The sequence below is a fragment of the Brachyistius frenatus genome, unplaced genomic scaffold (genome assembly GCF_029030835.1).
Source record: "Brachyistius frenatus isolate BFR_SWC_R1_liver_20210118 unplaced genomic scaffold, ASM2903083v1 Contig_8, whole genome shotgun sequence".
Taxonomy (NCBI): domain Eukaryota; kingdom Metazoa; phylum Chordata; class Actinopteri; family Embiotocidae; genus Brachyistius; species Brachyistius frenatus.
In genome coordinates this window covers 5,575,524-5,595,834 of record NW_027210607.1, presented here as the reverse complement: position 1 = coordinate 5,595,834, position 20,311 = coordinate 5,575,524, and the positions used below count along the sequence as shown (strand labels likewise).

At 45.1% G+C, this 20,311-nt stretch overlaps 1 protein-coding gene across 3 annotated transcripts in view; it reads right to left on the bottom strand.

Annotated features, from left to right (window-relative positions):
- Positions 1-288: 288 nt before the first annotated feature.
- The window catches only part of sipa1l2 (signal induced proliferation associated 1 like 2), a 51,833-nt gene continuing 31,810 nt past the window's right edge, over positions 289-20,311 (bottom strand). The window contains exons 11-20 of one of the 3 annotated variants that reach the window (XM_069690062.1): positions 19,184-19,287; positions 18,998-19,086; positions 17,373-17,746; positions 14,806-15,087; positions 11,589-11,727; positions 7,937-8,156; positions 6,370-6,501; positions 4,004-4,121; positions 2,556-2,634; positions 289-2,103 (exon numbers count right to left, since the gene is read on the bottom strand). In XM_069690062.1, the coding sequence (XP_069546163.1) occupies positions 1,957-2,103; positions 2,556-2,634; positions 4,004-4,121; positions 6,370-6,501; positions 7,937-8,156; positions 11,589-11,727; positions 14,806-15,087; positions 17,373-17,746; positions 18,998-19,086; positions 19,184-19,287 (1,684 nt within the window). In that variant the 3' untranslated portion in view covers positions 289-1,956. The remainder of the gene's footprint in view (positions 2,104-2,555; positions 2,635-4,003; positions 4,122-6,369; positions 6,502-7,936; positions 8,157-11,588; positions 11,728-14,805; positions 15,088-17,372; positions 17,747-18,997; positions 19,087-19,183; positions 19,288-20,311) is intronic. The other 2 variants (XM_069690063.1, XM_069690064.1) reach the window with 2 other exon arrangements.

Below are 20,311 nucleotides of genomic sequence, written 5' to 3'. Positions count from 1 at the left end.
GTCCATCTTGTTTTCTGACTGTACAAGCTCCAACTAAAGACTAAAGAGATAAAGGGAATGCAGCATAAACAACCAGATGTGAGAGTGACATGCATCTTCTCCACCAAGCATTGCCAGAAATCTGAATTTGCCTTCTCAAAATGTCAAATTTTTCCTTTGAGAATATAGTGAAGCCGTGCTTCAACACAGCAGGGAGCTCCTGCACCAAACTGGAGCATCTGTAAAAAAAAATTAAATACTGCTTTTGGTCACGATAGAAAATAAGAAAAGACACTGCAAATAAAGCACTTATTTTTACAACTACATTTATTAAAAAAACAAACAAACAAACAAAAAAAAGCGACCAATGTCCCACCAGGGATGAGACAATTTATGGAGAGACATTTTTAAAAGCATACAAACCAGCAAACTGTAATCTAGCAGCATCCAAATGTTGGAATCTCCAAAATCATCATTTATATATTTAAATATATAGTTTGTTTTTGTTGTTTTGCCCTGGCAAGCTACACACTTTACAACATACACAGAGCTTTATCTCTCCTTAGTGCAGGAAAAAAAAAGAAAATACCCTTAATAAAATAAACAACTTTAGGTTAAATAAGCTTAAATAATAGTGTTAAATACAAGACACTTCTGTGGCAAATATGTACAGAAATAAACACATTTGGCATTGTAAGTGTGGTTCACTGGCGCTTGCTCTAATGCTCTAGAAACCACTGCATAAGAACACGTTTCGCTGTGATTGACTACACACGCACGCACGCACACATTCACACATGATTTTATATCAGTGAGCCACAGACAAGGCATGTGTTTATAAAAGAGAACTAAAAGCAAAGAGAAACAATCCATTTACAACCAAGAGTTTTAGGCACAGTCTCTTCCTGTTTTATAAATACATGTGAAATACAACTGCTTCTCGACAGGAACGCTTCACGTTTGTGCTAACTTCTTATCTCAAAAAACGAAAAAAAAAACAACCAACAACACAGTTTTGTAACTACCACTTTGTTATTGCTAGGACATTGTGACAGTGAATTGAAACTACTGACAAACGTGTGTGCAGGGGAAAAGCACCTTTAAACGTCAAAATTACTGCCGAGTGACCCTACATTACAACACAGAGGTGGAAAAGGTGGAATTTGTTAAAAGAAGAAATCTCAAAACATCAAACCTCAAAACTTTTGTGACTTTGGAAACCAGAAATCCAGAAGGGGAAGAAAAAAAAAAAAAAAAAAGGGTCTCAGTTGAGCTACATTCATGTCCCGCCCCTCCCACCCTATGTTTCAAGCCAGCCACATGTGGATTCCTCTTGGTGCAAGCAGACAGTAAGTACCACTTCATTATGTCCAGTACATTCCTCCCCTCCTCCCTCCTCCCTCCTCTCTACTTTCCTGTGTCCGTGAGGGCCGGCACAGAAACAGCTGTGTGACAGTGTGTGCAGTATGATACAGTACAGCTGAGTATACAGTACAGTAGACTGATGCGACATATGTAGGTAGATTATATGTTGACTACAGTAAATGAGCTTTACATTCCACTACTGTAAGAGGATCCCAGGGACTCGGGCGGCGCCCCCCCCCCCTCCCCCGTTTGCCTTTCTCGATTTCTCTCCAGCGCCAGAGATGAGGAGGTTTCCCAAGAGTCTCGTTTGCCAGGATGGAGAAACGGTTAATGTCAGAAACAGCCCTGCACTTCAGTCAGAGGAGGATCCCGAACCTAAGGTCCAGATCAGGGTTTAAAGTCTCTCCCACGGGGCTGCGCGACAGTCTCCTAAGCATGGGGCTTTTTAAAGAGTCTTGATTACTCTTGGGGCCGATAATGGTTTGTTTTATAGTTTGTTTGCCAGTGGATCATCTGGGAGTCTTAAGTAGGAGTTGAGTGGTTGCCCAGGAGGAGTGAAGGCCATCTCCCTCTCCCTCTCCCTCTGTTCCTGCAGGTCTCTCTCTCTCTCTCTCAGGGTTTCTTGTCGATGGTGTGAAAGAACCACTCTGTGAACTTCCTGAGCTGAGCTGCTGCGGTCTGGCTCTCCTCCTGCAGTCGCATGTTGTCCTGTCTCAGGTGCTGCACCTCCTCCTGCAACATGGCCTTATCCTCTTTCTCCTGAATACACCACATGAACACACACCCAATCAAAGGCAGGACACGAGGTAGAAAAATAAACGGACACAAAAGAGGCTGATAAAAGCCGCGGCTATTACGAGAACATCCGTCTTCCGTCTTTCGTCAGCCTCGTCTTTTGCAGCATAAATGGGAGGCATTAACGTGGCAAAGCAGCCTTTCCTCTGCTCCGATAAAAGTGCATTTCCTCTCTCCATTTTAAGCACATTACTGGGAGGTGGAGAAATGTTGGGCTGGGACACAATAAGGAAAGGAAGCAGGATATTGAATTAAGTGGATGAGTTTGTGTTACACAGACCTCGGGGCAGACATTACTCAATGTCTGTTCTTCTGAGCTGTGTCACACTGCCAGGCACTGCTTTGCCAACGTGGAACAGGAAAGCACAAAGGAGACAAAGACACAATCAACAGAACTGGTATACGTGGGAACTTACCTTTCTCAGGTCGTGCTGCAGCTGCCTGAGGATCACCTCCAGCTGGTTGACTTTGCCAGTTAGTGTGGAGGGAGCGCCGCTGTTGGGTCACACAGAATAGGATGATGATGAGACTCAAGAAACACTCTATTATCACACAAGTACAACAAAATTATGTTTTTTTTTTCCACTACACAGATGCCCTCAACAGACAGAGGATAGGCCCCGCCCCCTGTAGTTTCTGTTGAGGTCAAGCTTCAACCTTCTTACATGGCAAATGTGCAGTTTAAAGGCTGACTAGCTGGCTAATGATGAAGCTGAAACACAATAGGTGAAGTGAAAACTCTGATACCAGCTGTAGTTAGCTGCACCCTGTGATACTACGCTGCTCCAGTGTTCCTGTAAAGTATGGTAAATTAAATTATATGTATGTTACTATTATTTTATTATTATAATGGCCTAACAAAGTCCTTCAGATGCTTACTATTCAAAATATATTTGAACAAGAAAATAGGTTGTTAAATTTCCATGTTTTTTTTTTAAAATGCCACTAGCGTGACAAGGTGTTTTTTTGTGATCGCCCAGAATTGAAAAATGTTCAACTTTGTGAAACAAACTGCGCTTGTCGCTGCCCCTTTTTATCCAGCAGTCCGATCCCAGTGAAGGACGGGCGGGACAAATGCCACAAATACATATATTCATATGCTTCATGCTGGATAACGACAAGAAGCTCAATTGAAAATGCGCCTATTTTCACTGCATGTTTCACTTTCAGCACAAAAAAAAATTATAATTCGGGAATAACAAATAATGTTACCTGATAAGCAGCGAGAACACAACATGATCTAACACAGACATGACATGACAGAGTGTTAACTTTCCTAAACTACATAAACTGCAGGAGGATATTATTCTGTACTTTGGCTCTCACTCAGTGGATGTTCCAGTCCTTCACAGATACTTTAATGTTACCCGTCACCTTCACAGTAGTTACCTGCCGACATGCCTCTTGGCTCAGTAAATAACACTGCAGCTTACATCAGAGCACATAAACACATTGTTTAATCTGTTCCTTACACCTTTGCTTGAGTTCCTGCTTTTGTTTACAGGGAAAAAACAACAACAACAACAACAACACCATCCTCCAGTTTCCAGAGATACAGAGTATCGATCTTATTTGAGTTTCATGCACACCACTTCATCATGTAAAGAAACCCAAAGCGTAATAGGCCTGCTGTGCCTAGTAACGGTTGCTTGACTATGAGTGGACAGTCGCTGCTCGGGGAGGGAAGGAAGGTGTGTGTTTGTGTGTGTGTGTGTGTGTGTGTGTGTGTGTTTGTGTTTGTGTGTGTGTGTGTGTGTGTGTGTGTGTGTGTGTGTGTGTGTGTGTGTGTGTGTGTCTAGCCAGCAGTTGATATTCATTTTGCTGCTGGAGCGTAGGTGCTGGTGTGTTCGTCGGTAAAGCCTACTCTGCTTCCAGCGCTGCTCCCTCCGCCTCCACCACCCGTCTGGTCAGCTCTCTGGAGATCTGCAGAGCCTCGGCCCGCTGCATGTCCGTCATGGTGCAGAAAGAAGCCACGCGCTGGTCTGCAGACAGAACAGGCGACTCAACAGGTCAGAATCTGCCTTCAGCGTCAAAAACAGGAAACGCACTTCATGTTGTAGACATGCAACAAAAATAGAGCAGAACAACACACTAGCATGCACACATTCCTGACAGGATGGGGGCGAGTCATTCATGGTCTGTATGAACAGATGGCTCTGGTTTAAGTGCTGTTGAAAAGCCACCGAAGGCAGCGCTCCTCAACTGAGAGATCTATGACCCGGCAATTAGGAACGAGGTGGTAAACGGGGCATTTCTGGACTATTACAGATAAAGTCAATTCTCTGGGTGTTGCTCTACTGCCATCACCCCTCTGAGTTTCCCCTGACAGCTGTTTGGCTCGTAATGGGCTGCATCCCAGGGAGCTGTAAGACACCAGTCATGCTTGTTTTACTATATCAGGCCCTTAAGCTTTGTCAAAGCCCCATGGAAAACCTAAACTTGGCATGTTACACTCAGGGACTGCTCAGTTTTAGGGCGTAATGCTCTTTTCTTTGGAAAGCACTCTTTCTCAAGCCCTTGGTCTGAGACTAAAGATAGGAGGATTTGCATATTCATATAAAAGATTAAGGAAACCCTTCCATTAATTTGGCCCCCAAATGAAAGCTAATTCACTCCAAGACAAAGAGAGAACAAGCCTTCATTTACATACGAATGAGCATGTTCTTCATATTTGATGGCTGCATCAGAAAGATTAAAGACTCCTAGGAGAGTGGAGACGGCGGAGAGAAAGCAGCTTTTCGCTGTTTTTTTTTTTTTTTTTGCAGTGACCCTGTGCCCAGATTTACTGGACTCATGGCTGATAAGCAAAGAAAAACAGATTACAGTGGAGGGAAAATACGCGAGTGCGTCGTGTTTATTTGCGAGGGAATTTTATAACATATCCAAATGTTAATAGCATTCGGCGATTGCACCGAAAGCTTTTCATTTCTGAATTTGACCAGAGCCCCTTTTTTTAATTCCATCTGCTTCTACTTTTTTTTAAAGTCTAGAGAGCAGTTTAAAAAAAAAATTTTTTATGTGGATGCAGCAAGCCAATCCAAACTGTCTTTATGCATCACGAAAGTGAGCAGTCTCTCATGACCAAGGTTATGAATGCTATAAATGCTTTACTTCTCAGCCAAACTCTTTCTCCCCTGGTTCCAAACAGAGCTGGTTAAACATACAGGGCACAATTGTAGCCCAGGGCCACTTTCTGCTCAGCAACAAGGCTTCAGTTTACACAGCGCTTTTTCTGGGCCAGCCAGGCTGCCGTGACAACTGGCTTGCCGCTGCCAGTCAGGCTCTGCATCATCTTCACTGATTCCTCTCTGGTTAAATGATAGGCCGCAGAGTAAGAGGGAACTCCACAGTGAATTCATTAATTATGCCAAACGAATGGTCACATGCTACATTGCCTGCTCACTGGTCCAGGGTCAGATGGAGTTCAAGTGGAAAAAAAAAAAAAAAAAAAAAATGCATGGCATGTTAGCGTTTCCGTGATAGATGAGGAAATACGCTGGCATGAGAGTGGTCGGAAAAGTGCTTAAAATAGAAAAGAACTGAAGCAATGGAGACGCTGACCATGACGTGGCTGAGATGTGCCAGTGCTCATTCATTGAAAGGAGTGGGGTTTTAAGTTGTGACAGAACTCATGTTATCTGGCAACACAACACACTGTAAGTCCACATAAATTGATCTAAGTGCCTGAGATTCCTAAATCACTTGTCTCAGGATTGGATGCCACCAAAACCCAAGAAAAGTCTCCGCAGAGGAAAAAAAAAAATCTATACCTTCCAGCGGACCATATTCAGACATAATGGACAAGACAAGAGGCATGGAGAGGAGCCTCAATTACCCCAAACTAACAACCCAAGAGCTTAAGCATAAAAGGCCCCACCGTAAGATTTCTCCCTGAGTGGTGACTTTCTGGCTTTAAGGTGTGAAAATTGGCTCCATGTCTGCGCTGAGAAATGATGGCTCATTTTTTTTTTTTTTTTTCCAGATACCCGTGCTAGATGGGAATCACAATGGGCCTCAGAGCAGAGGTGCAAAAAGCAGAAGGATTCCCAAAAGTCACCTCCTGCAGCAATTAGGAGACGCTAGAAGAAGCACACAGCTCACACAAACCTACGCATGCAAGCGAGGGAGCACTTGCAGATTACAGACACACAAACACACACGCGTCGCTAAGCAGTGAGGGGGGGTGGGGGGCTCCACAAAGGTGCCAGCAGCTTCAGCTAGGCTGGTTACCTTCGAAGGCTCGTGCTGCATCAACCAGGTGAGACCAGTCCAGGCCCGAGGCAGTGTCTGGGAGGGGCATGAGGCCCGGGTCGCTGTTCTTGGACCTGTCCGCCAAGGAACCGTCAGAGAACCAAAACTCGTCTGCAGAGAGAGGCGGGCGCTCCGATCAGTGTCTGTGCCTGGTCTGAGTTTAGGGCTTATCTTTGAGTCACCCATCAGTTTGCATCAGACAAAAGGGGGTTGGGGGAAGAATGGAGGGGGCGTAGAGGGGGAAAGGCAGGGACTTCATGGACTATTAACTGCTGCTAAAAGAGAGATTTTTTTTTCTAACTTAACTCCTGCTGTGCACATCAAAACACCTGGCTGTCTGAGTCTATATTCGGCAATGCACCTCCAAATCTAATCTGGATGCCTCCAACTAACAAATCCTCCCACAGGTTGCAAACAATTACACTTAGAAAGAAAAATAAGTTTTGTATCCATGTGACAGCACGACAGGCTCGCATCATATTAAAGCACCGTCTCTGCGTACCCCTCGCAAGGTGCTGTCTGAGGGGCGATAAATGACTTGTCTAAGTCAATGTCTTCATGTTTCAATCAATATCTCCTTTCCCTCTCCTCCGTCCTTCCCAACCTTCCTCCCTTTCAGCCCTGAAAGACAGAGAATGCAATAAACAAGCTCCCATTCTGCAGAGAGGCATTTAGAAAAGCATGAGTGGAGAAAGCATAAGAGAGACAGAGAGCTCGAGGGGATGCTGACACTCTCCTTTCAATTTACCCAGCGTCTCGGAGCTTGAGTGATTCACTGTTTACCAAATTGGGCTGTTTCAGTAAGGGAAAGAGAGAAAGCCTGTGTTCTCAACTATCCTTCAAAACAATCAGAAATCCATCAGGTTGACAGCCAGAAGACTCTAAAGAGAGAAACATCTTTCCAAAAGCCATTTTCTATCTGAAGACGGCAGCAGGAGACAGGTGAGGAGTGGTATGGAAATGAGGCGGGAGGGGACAGGGAGAGGAGGCAGGCAGCGACTGATGAGTGAATGAAACATTATGTTTGACAGACATCGTGACATTTCTGATGGAAAAATAGGCATGTTCATGTCAGAGATCTTAAGGACCTGCAGTGGCGCAGGCAGGACACATCACACCTCTCCCCACTAATACATATTCAGTGGATGCTGGGAGAACAGTAGAGAAGGGAATACTAGCCAAGCAGTGACAGGTGTCTGCTTAATGCAGACGGAGCGGCAGGTCCCTTGCAAGTAGCACGCGGGCTCAGCCATTTCCAATTAGTTGGCTATATTGAGGAGTGTTGTTGGAGTGTGTGCCGGTTGTGCTGATGACATTGGTAGGACACAAGTGGCTCTTTAAACAGGTATCTATATCCGGACTCTTGACTGGTGCCAGAGAAGATGAATGATAATCCAGGAAAGTGCATATTAGCTTTCCTGGAAGCAGGTCAGAGGTCGGTTTGTTTTCTTTAAAGCAGCTTCTCCTCTGTGATGTTATCTATTGTATAGGTAGTTTATTTTTTTTACTGAGCCGGCATGTTGAGAGTTTCCCCGTCTGTACTTACTCCGCAGGTTGGATGCTCCCTGGTTGTGGATCATGCGAGGAGGCAGCGTGCTGTGGTAAGGTGGGGTGGTGCTGAACAAGATGTCATTAGGCATCGCTTGGTCCAGCATGGAGCTGTGCGAGCTGGTGTACGACGAGCCTTTACGGTTGCTGCACACACTCTCGTCCGACAGCGTTCGGTAGAGCGAACGTCTCGGTGACAAACCGCCCACCGCTGACGCCTGAGAGAGGGAGAACAATTCGTCAAGAGGAAGTCATAGTAGAGAAAACGATGGCAGATGAATGGTCACTAATGCCCCCCTGTCTGCTCCGTCGCTGTGCCTCTCCTCGGCACAGCGGGATTACATGAGCGGGCAGTCGGGTGGGCAGGCGGGTTAAGATCGGGGAGCAGTGTCAGGAATCAATTACAGTCTTTGCTCTCAAGGAAATGCAGATGGATTGAGCACAGCTGGAGAGTGTCTGGCAGGGTGGGGAAAACAGGGGACAGGGCTGGTGGAGGTGGCGGCAGAGGTCACTGCGCTGTGGAAACCAATTGTCACTGAGCTTAATGTGAGAAACGGAAGGCAGAGAAGACTTCCTGCAGGTGCCACAAAACAAGATGTATAAGAAAAATACAAGGTTCCAGACAAGCCAGTATTTCCATTTGATATGAGATGATCAGGCAGAAGCACAAACACAAAGATTACCAAGATTCTGGTATTTTTCACCCTGGTGTGCCTCTATCAGAAATTTTGGGAAAATAAGGATGCAAAACTAAGTACGCATGGGCAAGCTGTGCACTTGTCTCTTGAGTGTGAAAATAGCCCCTCTGAAATAATCATTATGGCTAACAGTGCAGGGATCTACACCAAACCGACCTGCCATATTCATCAGTGCATGTTTGTTTACATGTGTTTAAGTCTAGTCATTCAAATAACAGAGTATCTTGTGCACTTCTATGTGGCTGATGGTGAGTCCTTTCACTTCGATGGACAACTGTTTTCAGTCAAACTTGAGGCATCAGGTAAAAAATAGCTACTATACTCTATGAAAATGCATCTACAAACAATTAGACTGCATTCCTTCCAATAATGTAGTTAGTGCTCTGGTAGTACAGTTATTGTAGTCAGGTCAGGCAAGCACGTTCATTTAACAGAAGCTATAGATTTCTGGAGGCCGATACAAGGCAAAGCAGAGATCAGGATGGGAACAGGAGGTCAGAATGCACAATCACAAAAGCTGCACAGGCTTTAAAAGCGTCCGAGTCCTGAGGGGCCGCCCTCTGTGCACAGAGAGGAAATACACAGGATACCACTGCAGCGACGCGTCTGTTTCATGACTGCGTCCAGAATTTTGACAGAGGATCTACTGTTTAAACACGCAAAACCACAAAGACTGGCCCCATCCATCATTGTTCTGTTTCGCTTACATTAAATGTAGCGGGAGTGACATCAAAAGTAGCCACAAATGATCCACAGGGCAGTTGACCAGATGGGTAAATGTCTGCCTTTGGCTTCCCTGCTGTAACCAACACTAGACTGGCATGCCCGCAAGCCAACACCCAGCCATCTCCATTTCAAAGACAGATCCCCCACAAATCCCACGGTGAGAATTTAACAAACATAGAGTCTGTCTTTAAAGCTGAGATATATACTGGAATTCAAAGCAGCATGCACATACGGCCTCCAAAGAACATCTCAGAGGCTTAAACATAACGTTGTCTCTTATTGCAAGTTTTCCCACCCAACTTTACAAGATTAGACCCCATAAGTTTCTTGCTCATCAAAACAACTTTAAACAGGATTTGCCGCTCTCTCATGTAAAGCAAAAATAGCACAGATTTGGAGCTCCCATAAATGGAGTCAAGGCAAATGAAACCATTTCCAATAGGCCTTAATGTTTTTTCAGAAAGCCATCTATTTATTACATCTACAGCAACAAACCAGGCTCTCTGAGCACACATCCTGGCACTGGTAAACTGAGCTGGCTGTGCACATTATGGAAAAAATATTTTATTAATAAAACCTGCAAGAATATGAACTTTTCTAGTGTGTCTAAATCCACCACAGCTGGCAACAGTCTCAGGATGATTTGGGCTGTAAGGTCTTTGAAATCTTTTGTACAACAGCAGCTCTCTTATCAGTCGAGGCAGCGGTGACATCCAGCTAGATGCTTTCCTGATTTCCCTGACTTTTTAGTTTCCTCGCTGCCCACCCCGGACAAAGACAACAACCAGCGCTGGAGCTCTTTGACGTGCCACTTGGGAGGACGTGTTGGACAACCACCTATTCAGATGCAGTTTTTTTGTTTTGTTTCCCACAGGAGGTTCAAAAGAGGAACGTTGTGGGAGAATAAGCTGCGAGCGGCCTTTCCTTTACGTCAGCCACACAATGGTCTGCCTGTCTGTGGAAAGGCGTCCCAGCGGACACTGCGGCTGGCAAGGAAAATCTCTCTGCACCTGCTCACCCACACAAAGAATGGCATCGGGTGACTGCCGGAAGTGACACACGCATTAACCTTTACTGTACACTCGGTTGGATCACAAGTCGGCCTGTATTATGTGAATTAGAAATAAACCAACGATGTTTCTAACATTGTCATTACTGTAATTTGATTCCTTTATGTGCCAGCTGATTATTGAAAACATGCCGCCTCAGTGAAGCCGCTCGGAGAAAAGAGCTGTGTGTGGTGATTGGGATCATATGTGTATACGGCTGCCTCTGTGCCCTCCCTGATGCATCTCTCTCGCAGATTGCCTTTCCACGCACTGTATTATTGCTCTGAATCAGACTGAGGAGTGTGATTATCGCAGAGGCCCTACTGCTCTTTGAATCCACCAACCAGCACTGTGCACCTTTGTAGTGGTTGCAGCGCTTTCCTTCTCTGTGGGAGACAAAACAGAATCAAATGAAGGTGCATCAGCACAAGCTTGATACACCGGCTTTCATTTTAGACCGGCGTGCTTCTCTTGTAAGCACCACATTTTATATACCGTAAGCTCAGTGAGTGACAGCGAGACAAACTAATCAGTGCACTGAGCCGCTTCATGTGAGGGACGAGGCCTGCCTGTGCCAGAGGACACGCCTGTTTTCTCCTGGGTGAAGTGAAGTGCATTTGTATTAGAATTGAGCTGCATCCAAAAATAACCCATTTGTACGTCTCCAGGGTCCTTTCCTGGTGGATAATGGATGGGGGATGGTGCAAGGAGCTCAAGATGAAATTAATAGAGTCTACAGGACCCAGGAACATCAAACATCGATGCACTCTCCGCAACTTCCTGCCTTTAATCCATGACATCCCGACTGAGCAAACTCAGGCCCCCTGTTATAAATTAAATTACCCAAACACTGTGCCAGCCAATGGGGACTGAAAGGGCCTTGTGTCAGGAGAGAGGAGGCCTATCAGCTGTGGTGCTCAGCAGCAGTGCCAGCTGATAGGCAGCAGAAGCTTGTCCTGCTTTTACTTGCTTCTCAGCACAGGGTTATCTGCTCTGGTTCTGGCACTGTATGTACCATGCCTGTTAGTCAGTATGAGACAATAGCCTTAGGTTTTGCAAGAGATTCTTAAAATGTCATGTAATAATGGCATCAGTCAATACTTAACAGATTTAACAGGTTTCGAGGTTAGGTGTCAATCATCAGACAATCAATTCGTCAATCAACGCATGACCTCACCTTCTGATTCCTGTCCTCTCCTGGTGGGCTGTCGGGCAGCATCATTTTCAGGTATTCTTCTTTGGAAAGTCTCTGCAGTGATTTTCCATCCCGCTCAGCCGCCTGAAGCCGGCAGGCAGCCTCTTGCGCGTACAGCTGCCTGTAGATAGCACAGAGGGCACAGAAGAGCACGGCTCATCACAAGGGTCACATGCACCACACTCTGCGAGGGAGGCCTCAGGGCCTTCGCAGCTTGGGCTCTGAGGTAGCCTCGGCTATTTGGAGAATATTGGCAGAATCACACAAAGAGTTCAGGTGGAGGATCCGTCTTAGCATGCCAACATCAGGTGCCTCCGTGGTCCATGCTAGTCAGGTGAATATGAGGTAACGGGGATGGCGAGGGAGCGAGGGAGGGAATTTATTTCCAATCCCACCCTATCCCAAATCACTGTGCCAACACCATGATTAAAGAGACTGCACAGAACGCAGCCAAACACTGAGAGGTAGAAAGGAAAAGAGAAACAAAGGGGTTTGGGACAGAAATTACAACCAGAAACAAGTGCAAACCACAGACTGTAGAGGAGCATTCAGGCAACAACAAAAGAAGACATGAGAGCTGTTAGACAGGGTTAGAGAAGGACTCACAAAAGGTGACGTGTTGTTTTGTTGATGGTTGTCAGCAGGGTTTTGTCTGAGGACATTTAAATGATTTGGAGTGTTTAGAGGGGAGGGAAGAGGGCGACCAACCTGGCTGGTGGAGTTGTGTGTCTGTGAGACCTGTGCTATAAGTGAGCAGCCTGACCACGACACGCTGAGTGCTGTTGGCAGGGTGTTATGGCCGCGGGGAGACTCGCTAGATGGTTAGATGATGGGACAGCCTGGCTGTCATGGTTACCTAGAGACACTATTGCCAGGCGCTGCACTGCTTTAAGCATTCGGCACCATGGCAACCAAGCCCTAAAATACATAGACAGATATTGCAAATGTCCATGTGTGATTACCAGATGCCATTCTGACATATCAATGAGATATCTGGCATAAAAACAATGGCTCCACTCTGAAGGCTGCATCAGAGAAAAATAAGTGCAATTAATTGAGTTCTGTAAACTGGTGGCTTCATGCCAAAACTAAATAAAAACCCTTTCTTTTCCCACTCTGTCTTGATTTAGTGCTTTTACATTGCTATAGCCTCAATTCATAATTACAGGAAGATTGGAAGATCACTAAAGCCTGGACCTTTGCAGTTAAAGGTTACTCTAATATGCATTAGTGTCTGTTAAATGCCTTCAACGTGTAAGAAATATTCTCATGCAGAAGTATGGGTGTGAAAGAAAGAAGGCATGTTTTCATACACCTCTTTTTAATACCAATTTTGAAGGCCAAAAAAAAAGTTTTGGGGATAATATATTTTTTGGCTTGGCTGAGGTAGAAAGAGCTGGGAGATCAAAAATGGAAACTGCAATAAAGGCTGATGGAAACAGATTTGTTTGATGCTTCCTCTACTGTAGACAAGCCATAGATGCAATAGTGCACATAACCACAGCATCCATGGTTTCAGTGCAGACCCAACATCTTGTATTGGGAAACACTGGTGAGAAGCACCATAAAATGCGAAAAGATACATTCGCGACTGCCGCTTGTTTATTTACATAAATGTGGATTAATACAAACATTTAGTTTTGCTTAAATTTCCTCATACCCTTATCAACGTTGTAATAGAAATGTAAACTAAAGAGATTGAGAGGTGGAGTTAGATGGATGGCACACAGCAGGAGGATTCGGAAGGAGATGCAACAGAAATGTCACAGCTAATGATGCACAGCTGGTTGCCCTCCATTTTCAGCATGTGCCACATGGCAGGACGGGCACACGAGACCCTCCATGGGAAAGGAGAAAGGGGTGGTGGTCTTGGGCAAAGAAGGTGGGGGTCAGTGCGTGGGGAAGCAAGCTGGGTCGGGTCAGATCAGGGCCACGGGGTTGACTTATAACTGTGTACCTTGAACGCTCAGACAGCATTGTGAGAAGGAAGGCTAACAAGCTCTCCGCTCCTCTGAAACACGAAGCAAAAGCAAGAGAGAAACGGCCCGGGGTTAGAAGCATTGCCACACATCCTGCATTACATACAGTGTTAGAGCAAATGAGAAAACTTTTTAGAAAGGGGCAGGAGAAACTTTATTATGTTAGAACAATATCTGTGAGTAATATTAGGCCATTCATCATGAGGCACTCTTATGTAAGATGAATTAAAACGGTAGGAATATATAAACAAACAATGGGGAGTGTAACTAAATTACGGAGCTTTTTCATAAGTCGGCAGGAGATGACTTTAGTGCATGCGATCAATCACAGCCCCAAGTAGCAAATTTCACAGAGTAAATTAAATTATTTGGGCGTGAGAGCAGGGGGTTTCTTCCAGGGCAAATCTCACTTTGTCTCATCCAAAACACACCCAGAGCTCAGACACAAACACCTTCAACACACACACACACACACACACACACACACACACACACACACACACACACACACACACACACACACACACACACACACACACACACACACACACACACACACACACACGCACACACACACACACAGACAGACAGACACGCATACGCACAGCATCAAAGCTGTGTTTCAGCTTCACTATCAATGGCTCTCTGTTCTCTGCAGTAAACCATTTCATCATCAGACAGATACAGTCAGTCATCAATGCTCTTATAAGGTCTGAGAGGAGAGTAAGGGCTGCATACATTCCTCTTCCTGTATGGTATTACAAGAGGCTGTTGTGCGTCCTTGGGCGCCATGTGTATGTTGCTGCGTTTGGATCGTTGCTTGGCTAACAGCAGAGATGCTGATCTGGTAGAGGCTCAGCCTTGGCTGTCCACAGGGACCCGGCTTCACAGGAACGATCAATAACCACAAGTGACATGTGCCAAGTGTATTATGTCCGCAGCTTCATTGAGCTTATTTATTTTGTGGCTGTCGGCTTCAATCAAAGCCAGTTTATGCACTCTGGGTGGGCTGACGGGGGGGCAACTGTAAGCCTGACAGGAGCGGCTCTTACAGCGAGAGAAACAGTGCTGACAAGACATTGTCATTTAGCTCTGTATGCTAGCTTGCACTGAACTTAATGTGAAGCATGTGAACTGGAACCAAACTTCACTCATCTTTTTTATCACATTTGGTGATGTTCTCATACATCTCTGTTACTTTCTCTGTAACTCGCACTCACCCACACTCTGAAATGTTAGGAGGTCCCTCAGTGCTGTGGGCATCATCATCATCATCACCATCATCAGCCGTCTTCATGCCCACTGGGAGCTTGCAACTGGACTGTGAGCGTGTCTGTCCACAGGCCTCTGAGCCGGGCACGGGCCCAGGCCCAGGCACGGGCCCCGGCTCTGACTCAGGCCCTGTGCTGCTGGTCTGGGGGATGGTGTACACCTTGGAGGAGTCAGCGGACATACAGTATCTGGCACCGCGGGCCAGCGGACTGCCAGAGTGGTGTGAGCCACTGGTCAAACAGCAAGAAATAAAGAATAATGTAACTCAAAAGTGACCACAAAATGAATGAGTTTAAAAAACAGAAAGGTCAAATGAAAATAAAAGCACAAACAAGCATTAACAATGACAGAAATGAAAAGCTGCTTGTAACACAGCAAAATCAGATGTATAGAAACAACCTCACAAGATGATTTTTTTTTTTTTAAAACTCAAAATGGTTCATGAATGGTTCGCACTGCTGTCGGCTCAGAGAGGATGACATAATTCAATCCACGCACAGCTAGTTTCCTTTTAACCTACATTGGGGACATGACTCAGTCAGTCATGCGACTCTTCCTGCTGAACTTTGTCCTTTCAGTATTTTGTCAAATATCAACTGACAAACCACATTAAAGGGTCAGTGCGTTCAAATCACATCCCCCACTTACTTTCAGTGCTATGCAGAAGTTCAGAGTTATCTGCCGCCGTGACCTCTCCTGATTTATGGTTCTCTAAGCATAAAAAGTAAAGTAAGTGCACTCCACAAGGTAAGTGGAGAGCTGTTTATAATTTTGTTATCTGGGTGAACTGACCCTTGAAATCATGATCAAAAGGTCAAAGCAATGTTTTATTTGTAGAGAAAAGGGGATGCATATTTCTAAAATGATTACAGCTAGTCCTTAAAAACCACAAACAACTTATTTCTCGTTGATTTATATACAGTACATCACTCAATCCAACTCATTTGTATAATCTTTGTGTCATTTCCTTGTTTCTGATTAGTGTTTTAGCTTAAATCCAGTCAAATTAGATGACATTTGACAGTGAATCCATTCATCAAACAAAGAACACTGCTCTCCTGTCTTTGCTCTTGTATAATTCATAATGTAAATGTATCATCCCTAATATGAGGGTGGACAGTTTGTGCTTCATGTCTGGTTGGGATTCATCTTTCTGCGGCGCAAATGGATCTCTGATTTAGATCTTCTAAATCTTAGATTTAGATTTTCGTCCTGGAAAACTTTTGACAAGTATAAAAGCTTCTCCTAAAATACCATGAAACAGTAGTCTTGGCTGTAGCTGGAGGCACCACACACTCTGTTTCCATATTCATGACCATCTGGGCCACACCCTGCAAAATGTGCTCCTGCTGCTTCACTGTTTGCTCAGATGACACTCGGGTGTCAAAGACCATTACATAAAAGGTGGGAAGCGTCCGAGTAGTCAAGGTTGATGGTATGGGCTCTTTGCTCATTTCTGAATGATATCATGGAGTGGACAGTTCTGACGACTCGTAAACAGGTCAATGATCTGAACAGATTGTGCTAACATAATCCTGTATGGCATAAACAAATAGATACCCATTCTATTTCCTTAAGACAGACTGTAAGTAGCTGCAGGGCCAACCCTCTCTGACATCTCCTCTCTTCCCCAGATGGGCCCCAGTCTGGTGAGTAGGACTTGGAAGACAGCGTGATTAAACCCCCTGTGTTGCTTCAGTCTGACAGCGGCCCCACCCACCAGCTTCAGCACAGCTGGATGAGCCCGGCTGCAGGTCAGCAGAGAGGGAGCGCGACAGGGTGAAAAGGTCAGTTAACAGCCAGCAACCTTTCTTTTGTGCATGTGTGTGTATCTGTGTGTGTGTTTAACAGAACAGATAATCACGCCCAATAGTTTGGCCGTGTTGGTGTGTGATTGCACATCGAGGTGTTCGAACAAAGTGGATTTTGCCCTGAGCCATACAGCATGAAAAAGGTATCAATTTCCTCAGCAGGCAAATAACATACCCAACAAGATCAAATAAAAAAGTAATTGCCGAAAGAAAGGAAAAACCATCAGAGAATACCTTTTGACACTAGTTGGAGGTACAAATTGGTTAATGGCTTCGTTCGAAGCTAAGCTTGGCGGTTAGGTGTTTGGCCTGCAGAAGAGCGTCATTGCTCCTTGGCATGGATGATCCAAGTCCCTGAAACTCTACTGGAGGCATGAACACTGTTCCTCTGAAAGACTTTCCCCCAATATATGTTTTCATGATGAGTGCATTCTAATAAATGTATCCAAAATCTCCTGTAAATGTTTCATTTGGTTGAGATCTGGTAAATGCGAAGGCAAGAGCCTAATAGCTCTAACGACAATCTTCACTTAATCAAGTTCTTCCTTCGATTTGTAACACATCTGTATTATGAACCAAGTTTTGTTACCCCATACACAAAGTGTAGCAAAACATCAGATACAACCAAAAAAAAATTAAAAATCTAAACATCCTTTTAGAAGAAAAAAGAATAATAAAACACACAACTTGTGTCTGTACTGTACCTTGAATGAGATGAGATCTCGCTCAGGTCTCCAATGCTGCCCTCTGTCACATGACCAGACATGATAGCAGAAGCGTAGCCCTGCGGTAAGTACAGTTTCCCATGATCCTCCTCTGATGCCCCATCCTCGTGGTGCTCCGACACCCACGGGTGTCCCTGCTCCCCCACCCTGCCCTGCAGCAGCACTCGGGCCCCAGGGGCCACGCAGGGATTAGTGTCTATGCCGCTGTCTGTGGATGCCCCTTTGATGTAAGTGAGGCCCAGCATCTCCGGGTCCATCAAGTCTCCAGAGCCAAAGTGCTTATCGTCACTGTTGCTGGAGGCGTTGCTTGAAAGGGTGTTGCTACTTGAGTGGCTCGAGTTTTTATCACCCGTCTGGTGCAGGAAGAGAAGGGGGTGGGGGGGAAGAAAGAAAGAAAGAAAGAAAGAAAGAGAGAGAGAGAGAGCAGGAGGGGTGAAGGAGAAAGAAATATAGTAAATCAAACGAGGTCAAACAGCAGCTGCAAACAATTCTTATGGTTGTTTTAACATGCTCGGCGTACCAGACAGGGAGGGGTTCACCCATCAGGTTACATCGCATGTCCATGTGTCCCTGACTGAAGCGACAGCTTCTTTTCTGGAGGCCGATTATAGTGTCGGGTGGTTGACAGTAATAATGCTGAAAGTCACATACTTTGTGAGTGACCTCTTAAACTCTGGCACTCATTTGGGAAATCCACACAATCTGGCTCTTAAATCAGCCATGAGGGGATCTATAATGTTTTCATCAACTATTTTCTCATCGGAGAGGCAGAGTAAAATATTCAAAGCCAGGCCAACTTCACATCAATGTATCAACAACATGTATCAGCAGCCCCACAAATCAATGTGCTAACTAGCAACACAGGCTTATAGTGAAGGGTGTTAACAGTAATACTTAATTTGAGAATATAAACAATGAGTCACAATGGATTGAACTGTCCTGCTGTCTTCATTATGCTGGGCTTAACACAAAGGCAACTTAAATCACTGCTTCAAAAACCATTGGAAAAAAAGCACTAAGAATTAGGGACATACAGTTTAAATGTGTGTCCTCTGGCCTGGGTTAATGCAACAGTGGCTGAAAGAAGTTGTTAGGTGTGTGTGTGCCTCCAGCATCAAAGGGGAAAGAAGAAAAAAAGATAAATGAGAGATAGAGGGGAATATAGAGAGAGGGGAAATGAGAGGCTAAGGTACTTAATATATTCAACCTTCGAGGAAAATGTGTCCCAGAAAAGTGTGAGACAACCAGAAACGTGATGAGATGAGACGCCCGTTAGCATGCTGATGAAGGGAAAGCGATAACTGCAAAGAGCGTCTAGAGGGGACGAAGTGGACATCCCAACCCAACACCCCAACTGAACTGCTGATTGCTGCAGAGCCCATAAACAAGGGCAATCTGACCTCACCCTGATTCAAACACACAAGGTGGAGGGTAAAGCAGGCCTGACAGTGCCGAGCCGGGCAGTGCACTCTCCTGCAAACACAGCACACTTAGAGGCTGCATCAAACCCAGAGCTGTCAAATACTCTCCAAAAAAAAGATCTCTAAACTTCCACTAAATGTCATATGGATGTCAGGTGAAATTAAAGTAGATCAGACCATTACCCTGGAAAGCTTGTTGGGTGAGTCCTTTCCTCCTTCCCTTTGTTTCAGAGGGTTCAGGATCTTAGTGGAGGGGATGTGCCATTTGGCCTCTGTGGAGCCACAAAAAAAAAACAGGTTACTTGCCTGTCCAAAGTCATGATATTCATTTGAATCATGACCGCTTCAGTGAAGGAACATAGTACTCACCTGCAGACCTGGTCCTCTCCAGAGTGGGCTCCCTCTCCCGGTGGATCTCTCCGTCCCCTCCCTGGATGTCCCCTGGCCGCTCATGGAGGATAGGGGAAGGACAACTGGAGGAGGAGAGAGGAGGACAATGGGCTGTAAATGATTTCCTGTTTACAGAGTGATCTCTGTATGCGAGTCAGAGAAAGGCTTCAATAGATTTGCCACAGATGTACAGCAATTAGCTCAAGATCGTTTAAGGTCAAATCACTTGAGCTTATAATAGAATAAAGAAGGTGCCAGACAGCACTGACAAGAGACCTCTTTTCATTCGACTCGGCATGCTAGGCGCTCTCTCTTACTCTTGACAAAAGGGGAAGAGCAGCGAATGTTTCAATGCCGGTCCTAATTAAAGCTTAAAGAGCTAATAAATGTGACAGCAGATGAACAGAGGCCACAGCACGTCGTGATCTTTAACGACGACTCTAACCGCAGATCAGTCGGTGAGTCATGACGTCTGTCGTTCTGCATCGAGGCAACTCTGACGGGGTACACCGGTCCTCGAGAGTTCAGTGCACTTCTGAGGCGTCTGACAGAAAGGCAGCAGTCGGGGAGGAAAGCCTGCTGTCACGGTCTGTAACTATTCACAGACAGACGTGGGTCTCTGATGGATACGAGACTCGGCCTGACAGATGTTACGCCTGCGCAGTCTGCAGGCTTTGTTGCCCCACAAACCATTATATAATTGAGAATAAAATGAAGGGAAATGTGTTGAAAAGGATCTACTGTGCATTTTTAATGGGACAAAATAAGCAAAAACATTTTATGAAAAGAAAAATAAATTGTGGTGAAAATATTCATGTTGACAGATGCTACAATGCCTCGTCCTCTAAAAACATTTCAGTCTCTTATGATTGTTGTTTTTTTTGGGTTTTTTTTAAACAGAAAATTCTTTTTAGTGGCTTTCTCCAAAATTGCAGTGTAGTTTTCTAAAGTGGCACTCCACTCGCAGTTGGAGATACTGAAGGACAAGAGAGAATTCTTTATAATTACTTCCTATTATCCTTAAGTGCTCATCCTTTTGAGATCTTCTGAACAGAGGGAGAGAGATGTGCTCAAAGTTATACTTTACTGTACTTGGATTAGATCTCT